Below are 15,132 nucleotides of genomic sequence, written 5' to 3' on the forward strand. Positions count from 1 at the left end.
AAAACAAATGACAAGTGTGGCAAGTGTGCTGGAAGGAGGACTCCTTCTATAGTGGTGGTGTGTAAACTAGTGAGGCTAGCAAGTGTGCTGGGAAGGAGGACTCCTTTTATTGTATTGGCAGTGTAAACTAGTGAGGGCAAGGTAAAATTATTATGGGTGTTTTTCACAATAGAACTACCATATGACCCAGCAATGCCACTCCTGACGGTTTGTCTGGTGGCGTCTTAGCATACCATAGAGACATTTACATATCCATGTTTATTATTGCACTGTTCATATATGCAGGAATGGAATCAGCCTTGCTGTCCAATCAACAGATAGATAATGGAAATGTGATACACAACAGAATTTTATTCAGCCATAAGGAAAGTGCAAACATGACATTTATCAGAAAACGGATAGAACTGGAGAATATTCATTAAGTAGAATAAGCTACACTGCCCAAACCAGTTCTTCATGTTTCATCTCATCTCAGAAACCCAGATACTATATATATATATATATATATATATATATATATATATATATATATATATATATATATGATGTGAGTGTGTGTATGTGTGTGCACAAGCATATGTGCATCTGTATATAAAAAGGGGCCTATGAGACATGGGGAAGACAGCATGAAAAGGGAGAGAGGGAATGAGAGAAGACAATGGAATATATGTGGCATGAAAGCACGGGGAAGGACATTTGAGGGGAAAGGGAACCAGCAGGAATTTGAGGGGTGACTGAGGAGGGCAGTGGAAGGGGTAAATGAATGACATAAAACCTATAACTTTGTATACAAGGTAACTTAGTAATAATGAAAGGGATAGTGAAAACATCCACAATAATGTCTCACCTTTGTAAAACAGCCTCCCCTCAAAGGGCTGTGTATTTCAGTAATAGTGGATGTAGAATGTGGAGTGTTGTGCTAGAAAGGGGAAATAAGAAGGGAGACTACTGAACAGAAAAGGAAGATGTGAAGCTGCAAAAAAGGTATGTGGGAATGGAGAGATGGATGGAGCCACTCAGAGTGCTACTGTGCACCTATTAATAACCAAGTTCAGTTCCCAGCACCCATGCAACACCACCAGCTTCAGCACTGAGGGATAGACAGCCTTTTCTATCCTCTGTACCCACAGTGTCTCTCTCTCTCTCTCTCTCTCTCTCTCTCTCTCTCTCTCTCTCTCTCTCTCTCACACACACACACACACACACATACCACTAAATAAAATGTAAATGAGTGTTTATAACAATGAATTAAGTATAGTTTTGTAAGATAAAGAAGTGTTACCGTTTTCTATATGGGCAGTGATATTTTTAGGATACATAGCAAGGTGGTGGGGACCAATCTGTACAAAGCAATTTATGCTGCCATAGACAACTAAAAGAGAAAGTGTGCAGCACCATTCTCTCCATTACCTGAGACAGTAGTAATTTCTCAGTGCTAGTGAATGAACTGTATAGGAAACACTAAGCTACTTCACAGAGGATAGTGGGTTATTGTGTACCAGTCCTCCAGCGGCTTGGACTGATTCTCCTTGGTTGTCAGGTGGGAGGCATTGTCCTCCTTTCAAATTCTTTAAGAGATAATGTCAGCATTAATTTCAGGAAGATCTCTTTTCTGCTACCCCCTAACAGCTACAGGTTCATGGTAATGGAAAGACTGGGAGTAGATTTGCAGCAGAAGCTCTCAGACCAGAAGGGCACTTTTCAAAAGTCGACTGTCCTGCAACTTGGAATCAGGGTGGTGAGTTCACGATGGTTCACTCCAAATTCCTCAGTTTTAGAATATTTACTTGTTTTGCTTTTTATGATATTATGAGAAAGTAAGGATTATTGCCTAGGAATGTCAGTTATAGAGAGGAGAAAGGATTTTGGTGAAATTGATAACCATGGGCTCTGCAGATGACAGGCTATGCTGTGTTTGGCCATTGCCATTACACTCAGTTTTCCTTCACAGCTTGGTGTTGCATATCAGAACAAGCTTGTATGGCTGCAAGAATAACATTTTGTCTGTTACATTTGTAATTACAAATTGTGGCCAAATAGATGCCTTCTCATACTAAATATGGTATGGCTTGATTTAAAATATTTTAAGTGTAAGTTGTGGGGGTGGCAACAATTAATTACAGCAATGGATCACAGACACTTATTGTTAACTATGAAGCAATGTAGTCATAAATGACCATGCATGCATTCATTTGTTGATCATGCCACATATTTAACTTATTTATGAATGTGTTGATTGGGTCTCCTCCCACCCCTAATCATAAGTAGAATGAAACAGCTCATGCCAGGTTGTGATGTGGAAAGTAATTAATTTTCCTATCTATTCTTCTGTCTATTCTCCTAGTCAGTGTTTATAGACCACCTCTCTCTCTCATATACTTGTCTCTCTCTCTCTTTCTTTGCATGTGTGTGTGTCTGTGTATTTGACATGCAAGGTTCCAGGGCTTTAATGATGCCTAAGAGTTTTTTATCACACAGGATAATGATCAGAGGCATAATATTTTGTTGTGATGTCTTCAAGATTTGAATCTTAATTATTGATTGATGAATTAACTTACGACTATTTACCATAGATGTCTTGACGATGGAATGAGCAACCAGAAATTATGGTATTTTAGAATAATCAATAATCGTGAGATACATTATTTTATCGTGTGTGGAAATAAACCATATTATTGTAGTGTAAAACATTAATACTGATCTCATTGATTTCTTTTCACAGCTGGACATACTGGAATATATACATGAAAATGAATATGTTCATGGTGATATAAAAGCGGCAAATCTACTGTTGGGTTACATAAATCCAGATCAGGTAAAGAGATGATTAGCTTTGCTTTCAGGGAGCGTCTTTGGAGTAATGTAGTCAAACTTAGTAAGGACAGACTTTAACCCACAAGAGTTTACAAACGAGGACTTAGTATGATGAATGTTTCAATTTGTCTTACCTTGCTTACCTACTTTAATCCTTGCACCAGATTAATGAGTAATTAGGATGAAGAAACTGAAAGTCAGAAGGGTTAAATCACTTGCTAATGGACACACATTGAAGAAGTGCCTGAGCAGGAAACTGAGTTTCTAAACAAATGTAGATAAAGTACCATGGTAATCCAGGGAGAAGGGATGGATCTGTGCAGAGAGATAGCTGCAAAGGGTTCCATTTCTTTTCCCTATAGTTTGAGCAAAGAAACATGTCCAAAAGAACTTTCCATTGTGGTAGAAATCTTCTACTCTAAATCATAATACACCTTGAGATGTGGCCAGGACAATACCAGTTTCAAACAGTTGGTGGTAGCCCAGGTTGGAATCTAGTCTAGGGCAGTGAAACTTATGTGTCCATCAAGAGCACACATATATTATTATTTCTTTGTCAAGTCCCACTTTCATTGGGCACCATGAGTGATGCTGGTGCTATTGTCTGTTTATTCCATATTCACAAAGATCTCACTGAGGAGTGCTAAGGTGAAAGCTGTTGTCTTGGGTGTGGGGGGGTGTATATGGATAGTCATAGCACTTGCTGCTTAGCTTTACCTAAATTGCTCAAAATTTCTCTAAATTGAACATAAAATTTTCTACAAATAAGTTATAAAAATATGGTAAAAGTAACTGAATAACTGAAAATTTTACTTTAAATTAATTTTAAATAACAAATATATGCAACTATTACCTGCTGTCTCAACAGATTTAAAGAAAAAACATGAAATACTAAGACTCAAAAATATTAGAAAACTGTAATTAAATGCTTAACGGACCTCTCTGTGTATTGAAAATTCTAAATAAGAGAGAAAAAGTCTCAACAGAAAATACTAATAGATTAAAATTTATGTCTAAATTAATCCTAGACATAAAGAATGAGTACCTGTCAAATAATTTTTAATGAATATTGGAAAATATCTAGCAAATAAGAAATTAATAGAAAAAACACCATACAATTTCACAATGTAGTGATAGAAATGAAATCAGGGTGGGGGAAAGAAAATTTAGCAGTGTCCTTGAGACAAGTAGAAAATAGGTCACCTTTGCTAAAACTAGAAGATATAGAGCTTCTTTAAAAGCAGCTTCTTTAAAAGACAGCAAATCAGGAAATCTGAGAGAATAAGAAGATATGCATTCTTATGTCTATTTCCAGTTTCTTCATGGAATAATTCAAACCATTGTAGTTGCTTTCTCTTGTTGGGTAATATTTCCAGATGGTTTTGGACAGTTGGATATTTTAGGATTTATATTTATTATTGTCTAACATGGGTGTTGGTAACCAAAGTCAGGTCCTCTGAAAACTCGCTACCACTCTTAACTGATGAGCCATCTCTTCAGGCCCTGGTCATTTGGTTTTGACAGCTGTTATGCAGGCATATGCTTTACTTTCCTTGAGGGTAAATAACTAAGCGTGGACTTTCTGGGCCATGTGATAATGGACATGTGATGGAGAAACTGCCAAAGTCTCCTCTGGAGACTGTCATTGTCAAGTTTCCATCAGTAATGTGTGACAAGGACATTTCCTTCTTTCTTTGGTTCTATTCCTGTTCTAAGTTTCAGTCATTCTAATTGTTGCTAGGCATCTATCTTTTAAATTTGCATTAGTCAACTGCTGGTACTGACTACATTGTATGTGCTTGCTTGCTACTCCTGTGTTTTCTTGGTGAACTTGTCTACTTTTAAATAAACTTTTCTTCTGGATGAGTCACAGCATCTTTGTATTTTGAGGGTAGGAGCTTTGTCAGATGTCTGTGTTGTAGGTATTGTCTACAGCTGTGGCCAGTCTTTTGGTTTCCTTACTTATGTCTTTGATAAAGAGGTGTGAAGTGTAGTATAACACTACATCCAAATTTTATAATGCTAAAATTAGGTCATGAGCAACTTCCAACTTTGTTCTTTTGTTTTAAAAACAAATTGTTTCTCAGCGCCACATGGAACCTTCTCAAAAATTGACCACATAGTTGGCAGCAAAGCAAACCTCCACAGGTACAAAAGTATTGAAATAACCCCCTGTATCTTATCAGACCACCATGCATTAAAGCTAGAATTCAACAGCAATACGAATTGCAGAAAACCTACATTTACGTGGAAAATGAATAACTCCCAATTGCACCATTCCTTGGTTGAGGAAGAAATAAAAAAAGAAATCAAAGACTTTCTAGAATTTAATGAGAATGTAGACACAACATACCCGAACTTATGGGACACCCTGAAAGCAGTGCTAAGAGGGAAGTTCATAGCACTAAGTGCTCACATGAAGAAACTGGAGGAAAGTCACATTAGAGAATTGACAGAACAACTGAAAGCTTTAGAGCAAGAGGAAGCAAACACACCAAGGAGGAGTAGACGCCAGGAAATAATCAACCTGAGAGCCGAAATCAACAAAGTAGAAACTAGGAAAACAGTACAAAGAATCAATGAAACAAAGAGTTGGTTCTTTGAGAAGATCAACAAGATAGACAAGCCTCTAGCCAAACTAACCAAAAGGCAGAGAGAGAGCATGCTAATTAACAAAATCAGAAATGAAAAGGGAGACATAACAACGGACACTGAGGAAATCCAGAGAATCTTTAGGTCATACTTTGAAAACCTGTATTCCACAAAATTGGAAAACCTAAAGGAAATGGACAACTTTCTGGATAAATATCACTTACCAAAATTAAATCAAGATCAGATAAACAGTTTAAATCGAACTATAACCCCTAATGAGATAGAAGCAGTAATCAAAAGCCTCCCAACCAAAAAAAGCCCAGGGCCAGATGGCTTCACTGCAGAATTCTACCAGAAATTCAAACAAGAGCTAATTCCAGTACTCCTCAAACTGTTCCACACAATAGAAGCAGATGGGATATTGCCAAACTCTTTCTATGAGGCTACAATCACTTTGATACCCAAGCCTCACAAAGATATGACTAAGAAAGAGAACTACAGACCGATATCCCTCATGAACATCGATGCTAAAATACTCAATAAAATATTGGCCAACCGAATACAAGAACATATCAGAAAAATCATCCACCATGATCAAGTAGGCTTTATCCCAGGGATGCAAGGATGGTTCAACATACGAAAATCCATCAATGTAATCCACTATATAAACAAACTGAAAAAGAAAAACCACATGATCATCTCACTAGATGCTGAAAAAGCCTTTGACAAAATCCAACATCCCTTCATGATAAAGATCTTGGAGAGAACAGGAATAACAGGAACATATCTAAACATGATCAAGGCAATATATACCAAACCAATAGCCAACATCAAAGTAAATGGAGAGAAACTCAAAGCGTTTCCTCTAAAATCAGGAACAAGACAAGGCTGTCCACTCTCTCCATATCTCTTCAATATTGTACTTGAAGTTCTGGCTATAGCAATAAGACAAGAAAAGGGGATCAAAGGGATACAAATTGGAAAGGATGAAGTAAAACTTTCACTATTTGCAGACGACATGATAGTCTACATTAGTGACCCGAAAAACTCTACCAGGGAACTCCTACGGCTGATAAACACCTTCAGCAAGTTAGCAGGATACAAAATTAACTCAAAAAAATCAGTAGCCCTACTATATACAGATGATAAATCCAATGAGAAAGAAATCAGGGAAACATCACCTTTCACAATATCCACAAGCAACATAAAATATCTTGGGGTAACACTAACCAAAAAAGTAAAAGATCTGTACAATAAGAACTTTGAGACTTTAAAGAAAGAAATTAAAGAAGATACCAGAAAATGGAAAGATCTCCCATGCTCTTGGATAGGTAGAATTAACATAGTAAAAATGGCAATCCTGCCAAAAGCAATCTACAGATTCAATGCAATCCCCATCAAAATCCCAACACAGTTTTTCACAGACATTGAAAGAACAATACTCAACTTTATATGGAAAAATAAAAAGCCCAGGATAGCCAAAACAACTCTTTACAATAAAGGATCTTCTGGAGGCATCACCATCCCCGACTTCAAGCTCTACTATAGAGCCATAGTTCTGAAAACAGCTTGGTATTGGCACAAAAATAGACTGATAGACCAATGGAATCGAATTGAAAACCCTGATATCGACCCACGCACCTATGGATACCTTATTTTTGACAAAGGTGCTAAATCTATACAATGGAAAAAAGACAGCATCTTCAACAAATGGTGCTGGTACAATTGGATTCGGACATGCAGAAAATTACAGATAGATCCATACCTGTCACCATGGACAAAACTTAAGTGCAAATGGATCAAAGATCTCAGCATAAATCCAGTCACACTGAATCTTCTAGAAGAGAAAGTGGGAACTACCCTTGAACAAATTGGCACAGGAGACCACTTCCTGAACATTACGCCAGAAGCACAGACATTGAGGTCTGCAATTAATAAATGGGACCTCCTGAAACTGAGAAGCTTCTGCAAGGCAAAGGAAACAGTCAGTAGGATAAAACGACCACCCACAGAATGGGAAAAGATCTTCACCGATCCCACATCTGACAGAGGACTGATTTCCAAAATATATAAGGAGCTCAAGAAGCTAGCCACCAAAACACCAAACAACGAAATTAAAAAGTGGGGTGCAGAACTAAATAGGGAATTCTCAACAGAGGAATCTGAAATGGCTGAAAGACACTTAAAAAAGTGCTCAAAATCATTGGCCATCAGAGAAATGCAACTCAAAACAACTCTGAGATACCATCTCACGCCTGTCAGAATGGCTAAAATAAAAAACACCAATGACAATCTATGCTGGAGAGGATGTGGAGAAAAAGGAACACTCCTCCATTGCTGGTGGGAGTGCGATCTTGTAAGACCACTCTGGAAATCAGTATGGCGGTTGCTCAGAAAAATGGGAATCAGTGTACCTCAAGATCCAGCCATTCCTCTCTTGGGTATATACCCAAATAGGGCATGTACTTACAACAAGGACATATGTTCAACCATGTTCATAGCAGCATTGTTTGTAATAGCCAGAACCTGGAAACAACCTAGATGCCCCTCTATTGAAGAATGGATTGAGAAAATGTGGTACATTTATACAATGGAGTACTACTCAGCAGAAAAAAGCAATGGAATCTTGAAATTCGCAGGCAAATGGATGGAACTAGAGGAAACCATCCTGAGTGAGGTAACCCAGTCACAAAAAGACAAGCAAGGTATGTACTCACTGATATATGAATTTTAGACATAGAACAAAAGACTACCAGTATATAATGCTCTTCACCAAAGAAACTAGGAAACATGAAGGACTCTAAGGGTTAAATGGTCCCCAGGAATGGAAGTGGCATGAACTCCCGAACTAATTGGGGGCATGAGGGTGGGGGGGGGAAGGAGCTGCTACAATAAGAGCAAGAGAAGAGGAGAAGAGGAGAGGAAATGGAGGGGCAGAAACATTGAGTTGGGGGAAGAATAGAGGAAAGAGAGCAAGATGAGAGATACGATATCAGAGGGAGCCACTGTAGGCCCGAGAAGGGATCAGGAACCAGGGAGATCTCCAGAGACCTACAAGGATGACACGATCTGACAATCCAGGCAACGGTGGAGAGGATAACCTAAAAACCCTCCCCCTAAAATGAGATTGATGACTTCTCTTTATGCCATCCTAGAGCCCTCACCCAGTGGCTGATGGAAACAGAGACAGACATCCACAGATATACAATGAGCCGAAATCGGGAATTTAGTTGAAGAGAGGGAGGAATGAAGAACGAAGGGGTCTGTACTAGGATGGAGAAACCCACAGGAACTGTTGGCCTGAACAAGGGAGAGCACATCGACCCCAGATGCTGTCCAGGAGGCCTGTACAAGACTGATCCAGACCCCAGAACATGGATGTCAATAAGGAGGCCTCTGCACTCCAGGGAGCCTCTGGTAGTGGATTAGTATTTTTCCCTGGTGCAAGAAGGGACTTTGAGAGCCCATCCCATATGAAGGGTTACACTCTGGCCCTGGACACATGGGGAAGGGCCCAGGATCAGCATAGGAAGACTTGGTGGACTTTGCTGAGCTCCCGTTGAGGGCCCTACCCTGCCTGGGGAGTAGTGGGTGGATGGGGTTGGGGGGATGGGCTGGGGGTGGGGGAGAAAGTTTGGGGGTGAGGGGAGGGAGAGGGAGAAGGGACTTGAAATAAGCTTGTTCCCTAACTAGAACTAATAAAATAAAATAAAATTAAAAAAAAATAAATAAAAAATAAATGGGTTAATAATTAAGAGAGAGCTAGCCAATGAGAAGCCCGAGCCATCAGATAAACCGTTTATAATTAAAAAAAAAAAAAAATTGTTTTGGCTATTCTGGCTGCTTTGGATTTCCATATATATCAGAATCAGTTTGTCAGGTTTACCAGAAAACCTGTTAGGATTCTGACTGTGATTGTGGTATGTTGTAGATACATTTGAAGTCATTGCTATCCTGACACTGTAGACTATTCTGAGGAGGTGCCAGGATGGTTCACCTTGGAAAGGGTGACCTTCTCAGCACTCCCTTTGCTTGTTGTGTTTTCATTAACTTTGTAATATTTTCTTATTTTCCTTGAGATTTGCTTTTTGGTTGTTGTTATGTGGGATTATGTTTAAATTTCAGATATTTGGGAGTTTTTAAATCTTTCTCTGTCATTGACTTTTCTATTTAAATTATGTGTGTACAAATGTGTCTATGTGTTTTCCAGTTAAGTTGCCTGTAGAGGTCAAGAAAGGGTTGGGATTACAGATGTTTTGAGCTACCTAATGTTGGTGTTGGGAACTGAACTCAGGTTCTTTGCAAGAGCAGTACATGCTTTTCATTGCTGAGCCATCTATCCAGCCCCTGCCATAGATTAATTTTCAATTCTTTTGGAAAATTTTCAAAAGGATTTATTATTTTTATTTTATGTGTATGACCGTTTTGCTTTTGTGTGTTCTGTGCACCATCTGGATGCTTAGTACTGCCAGAGACCAAAAGAGGACATAGAATCTTTGGATCTGGAGTTCTGGTCAGCTAGAGCCACCATGAGATGCTGAGAATGGAGGCTGCATCCTCTCTGTCCAAGCACAAGAATTCTTAACCACTGAGCCATCTCTCTAGCCCTTGCTGGAGATTAGCAGAATCTTAATCCTGTTTTCATTAGAGAATTACACTTTATGATTTTAGTATCTTAACGTTTATTGACAATTACTTTATGTATAAAGATATAGGCCACTTTGTGAATATTTCATAAACCCTTGAAAATAATAAATACCTGCTACTTGGTTTGGGGCAGAATGCTTAATAAATGTCAGCTAGGTAAAACTGGTTGTGTTTTATTGCAGCCTTCAATATCTCTCCACAGAAGAATTTAGTAACTCTTGAATTTCTCTTTAAAAAAAAATCATCAGCATTTCTTTTGTGCGTATTGGTTGCATATGGGATTTTTATGTGTTTATCAATTGTCTCTTTCATCTTTATTTGGAAGTCTGTCTTTGTCTTTTGTGTTGGTATAACCATCACAACTTCTCTTGATTTTGGCATATGTCTTTCCTATCTTTTTGCTTTTAATTCCTTACCATATATATATATATATATATATATATATATATATATATATATATATTAAACTCTTGGAAGTGGGCTGTCCATTAGAGGCTTGTTTTCATGCTTTGATAGTCTAGGTTTGTAGGAGCCAATTCCCCCTGTGGCTCATCACTTTGATAGTCAGGAGTAGAACATCTTCAGCCCTTTGAGTTCTGGAAGAGGTTCAGCTTCCTGTCCTCCCTCGGGTGCCATGTCTGCCTTAGTTTTCTCCCTTCTGAGCTGTCAGCTTCAGACTCTGCCTGAGCATCTGTGGCCTCCCATGGTTGCCCACTTTGTGTTCTAGTTAGGATGTCCCTGGGTGCTTATAGGGCCCCCTATCTGGCTCTTTCAAGGAACACAGTCTTGTTTCATATGCTTAACCCCCCATACTTATTTACTTCATGATTATTATGTGAAGGAGGGGTTTAAATCCAGACATTCTTTCTTTCATCATTTCTAAAACTAAAAAGGCCAGCTTAAATAATTTAATTTTGTTGAATTTCTTGCCATTTGCCTATTTTTATTATTTTCACTTATTTTGCTTTTTGCCTTCATTTTGAAGAATTTTTGATATGAACCATGTGAGTCCTTCTGCTACTGCATCACTTACATGTCTTACTTTTTTTTTTTTTTAAGAGAGAGGATCTCAGTAGCCCCTGGTTAGCTCTGAATTCACTCATTTAGTCAAGGCTGGCCTCAAATTCCTCATCCACCTACCCTCAGTTCGAGAATGCTGGGTCATAGGGATGAGTCACCATGCCCAGCTTTCCAATCTGTCTTCTGAACTTTAGCTGTGCTTTGGGAATTTTATTTCCATTCAGATATCATTGATAATGTGGACAAGGGGGGTACCAGCTTTCTATTTATTACAGATTTTGTCTTATAAATAGGGAACTTGTTTATAAGAACTTTATTGTATAATTTGATTTTTGGTTACCATTTATTCTTCTACATGAAAAGACACAGAGCCTAACTTTACCTTTTCTAGGTTTTAAGCTTTTCCTGTTTCTGCAACATTTCATTGGCACCAGTTACAGTGTTTTATCATAATACTTAGTTTCTTCTATTGAATCCTACTGGTGTGTGTGTGTGTGTGTGTATGTGTGTGTGTGTGTGTGTGTGTGTGTGTGTGTGTGTGTGTGTGTATGTATGTATCTTGGGCTTTATACTGTGTTGCATCATTAGGTTGATCTGGCAGTCCCTTGCAGCTGTCTTCTCACCTCTCTCTCTGTTTACTTTCCTGCTATATTTATTTTCTTTTTATTATGCTGTTTTCTTTCTCAGTATCAATCTAGTCATATTTTCTGTGTTCATTTATCTAGACAGGTTAAAAATATTTGGTATTCTTACTGAAGTTTTGGTAAATCTTAACATTAATTTGGATGAGACCTGATATCTTTCGAATTCATAGCCAATCTATGCAGAGAGATCCTGGGGTGATGGGAACCTTGAACAGGAGTAGGACTCAGGAGGAGAGGTCAGGGAGCCGGAGGGAGAAGGAAGAGTGAGCAGTTTTTAAATTTTATATACAGCAATTTACAATTCTTTAATAGATACTTTAGTTGTCTGAAGTAGATTCAGTAATGGGTCTCTAAATTTTCTTTCTTTAAAATTTACTTATTTTTATTTTATATACATGGTGATTTGCCTGCATGCATGTATACCATGTGCATGAAGTACCGGAGCAGGCCACAAGACACTACTGATTCCTCTGGATCTGGAGTTACGGGTGCTTGTGAGCCACCATGTGGGTGCTGGGGAGCAAACTCAGGTCCTCTGCAAGAGAACCTAGTGCTCTAACCAGCAGAGCCGTCTCTTCAGCTTCCCTAAGGTTTTTTGTTTTGTTTTGTTTTGTTTTTTTAAAGCAACTATCATATCAGGAAAATTGAATAGTTTTCCAGTTCTTACCTTTTTGGTGGATTTGTCTTACTGCATTGCTAGTGTATCTCTAGTGCAAGACTAAGTAGTAGTGAAGTTGAAGTCATCCTATTTCTCTGAGATCTCAGTGGAAATGCCTGAGCTACTAGCCTACTAGATATGATGCTGCCTTTAGGATTAAGATTGTGCCCAGATGTGTGAATGTGTGCAGATGTCATGCATGCATGTATGTTTATAAAGTTAAGTAATCAAACAATTGGTGGTGTCTTTTGGTTTTTCTCTTAATTTTTCCTTTTTATGAAAACACTATTTTCTCACATAATATATGCTGATTATGGTTTCTCTTCTCTTTACACCTCCCAGTTCCTCCTCACCTTCCATGCCATCAAGTTCCATTCCCTTTGTGTCTCTCATTAGAAAAAGAACAGGCTTCTAAGAGATAATGTGGTGATTTGAAAGAAAATGGCCCCCAAAGCGTGTGGTACTGTTAGGAGTTGTGGCCTTGTTGGAGGTAGTATGTCACTGTGGGGGTGGACTTTGAGGTCTCATATATGCTCAAACCACACACAGTGTGTAAGTTCATTTTCTGTTGCCTGCCGATCAAGATGTAGGACTCTCAGCTACCTCTCCAGTACCATGTTTGCCTGTACACCACCATGTCCTACCATGATTATAATGGACTGAACCTCTGAACTGTAAGCCACCCAATTAAATGCTTTCTTTCATAAGAGTTACTGTGGTCATGGTGTCTCTTCACAGAAATAGAAACTCTAAGACAGATATTAATAAAATATAACAAAAAATATAATAGGAAAAAAATCATTTCATCAAAGTTAGATAAGACAATCCAACAGAATAAAAAGAGTCCAAGAGAAAGCACAAGAATTATAGACCCCACTCATTTGTACACTCAGGAGTCCCATAAAAAATCTAAACTGAAAGCCATAATATATTTGCATAGGATCTGGTGCTGATCTGTGCAGACCCTGTGAATGCTGTTTCAGTCTCTGAATTCATTAGAGCTTTGCTCATGTTGATTTAGAAGGCCTTGTGTTCTTAGTGTCCTCTGTCCCCTCTGGTTATTATTCTCTTACTACCTCCTCTTTAGCAAGGTTCCCTGAGCTCTGAGTGGAGGGATTGATGGAGACATCCCATTTAGTACTGAAAATTCCAAGGTCTGTCACTCTCTGTATACTGTCTGGTGGCAGGTCTCTGTAGTTTTTTCCCATCTGCTGCAAGAGGAAGCTTCTCTGATGATGGCAAACAAGATACTGGTCTATGAGTATAGCTGAATATCATTAGGAGTCCTTTTACCACTACTTGAAAAAAATTTATTTATTGTTTTTAGATCAGTAGTATTTGGTTTTACTCTAGGTTGCTGGGCTGTCTAGTCTCTGGTTCTTGGTCACCCAGGCAGTGTTTGGTATGGGTTCCATTTCACGGAGTGTTCCATTAAGTCAAACTAGATATTGGTTAGTTACCCTCATAAGCTTTGTGTCAACATTGCACTAACATAATTGCAGGCAGGGCACTATTGTAAATCAAAGTTTTTGTTGCTAGCTTGGTGTTTATATTTCTCTTTTGATAGTGGGCTGAATTACCTTCCTGTACCAAAGACACTAGGACATAGTGGTGAAGGCTCTATGTAGGCACCAACTCCATGTTTCCATATTCAATGACTTGTGTAGGTATTGTTTCCAGCAATGGGGTCTTAGAGTCAGTTTGTGGAGAGCAACCTATTGCTTTGGCAACATTCTGGATCGTTTTGGGATTTGAAGGTAACCTATTTAGCCAACAACTCAATTAGATATAACCCATTTCCAGTACTGGAAGCTTCATTTGGTGACAAGAGATAGCCATTTGGGATTCTGTCTTCCCTGTTATTTGATGATTGCATTCAGCTCACCTTGATATATGTATATATTTTAGGAAGTTTCTAGTGTGTTAGGTTTCCATACTACACCTCAAATGACCCTTAATTTTATCGGTCTCTCCCATATTTTGTTCCTCAACCCTCTCTCCCCTGTCCACTCAATCCTCCCATTCTAGGCCACCATCCATCCATAATTATTCTATCTCTCTTTATGAAGGAGATCTATCTGTACCCTCTAGTCTTTTATTCTATACCTTCCCTCTTTGGTTCTATGGATTGTAACTTGGTTATCATTGACTTAACAGCTAATATCCACATATAAGCATATACATAACACATTTGCTTTTCTGGGTGTGGTATACCTCAGGATGATATTTTTTCTAGTTTCATCCATTTGCCTATAAATTTCATGGTGTCATTTTTTATAAGGGCTGGGTAGTACTCCATTTTGTAAATGTACTAATTTACTTACCATTCTTTCATTGAAGGACATGTAGGTTGTTTCTGGTTTCTTACTATTATGAATAGAGCAGCAATAAACATAGTTGAGCAAGATTCTTTGTGGTAGAATTAAGTATCCTTTGTATATATTTCTAAGTGGTGTAGTGGTTTGAATGAGAATGCCCCCCATAGGCTAAAAGATTTCAATGCTTGGTTATCTGGAAGTGGCACTATTTGAAAAGATAGGAGGTATGACCTTGTTTGAGGAAGTAGGTCACTGGAGGTGGACTTTGAGGTTTCTCTCTGTTGCCCTGGCTGTCCTGGAACTCATTCTGTAGACCAGGTTGGCCTCAAACTCACCAAGATCTGCCTGCCCTGCCTCCCTAATGCTGGGATTACAGGCAAAGCACACCATGTTGGCTTTGAGGTTTTCAAAATTCCAAGCCAGGCTCAGTGTCTCTTCT

At 38.6% G+C, this 15,132-nt stretch overlaps 1 protein-coding gene across 2 annotated transcripts in view; it reads left to right on the forward strand.

The window, feature by feature from the left end:
• Positions 1 to 15,132, forward strand: part of Vrk2 (VRK serine/threonine kinase 2) — a 107,838-nt gene that overhangs the window by 51,886 nt on the left and 40,820 nt on the right. For both annotated transcript variants that reach the window (XM_027387991.2, XM_027387992.2), the window contains exons 6-7: positions 1,630 to 1,738; positions 2,723 to 2,815. In XM_027387991.2, coding sequence (XP_027243792.1) covers positions 1,630 to 1,738; positions 2,723 to 2,815 — 202 coding nt within the window. The remainder of the gene's footprint in view (positions 1 to 1,629; positions 1,739 to 2,722; positions 2,816 to 15,132) is intronic.

Source organism: Cricetulus griseus (assembly GCF_003668045.3).
Source record: "Cricetulus griseus strain 17A/GY chromosome 1 unlocalized genomic scaffold, alternate assembly CriGri-PICRH-1.0 chr1_1, whole genome shotgun sequence".
NCBI classification, from domain to species: Eukaryota; Metazoa; Chordata; class Mammalia; order Rodentia; family Cricetidae; genus Cricetulus; species Cricetulus griseus.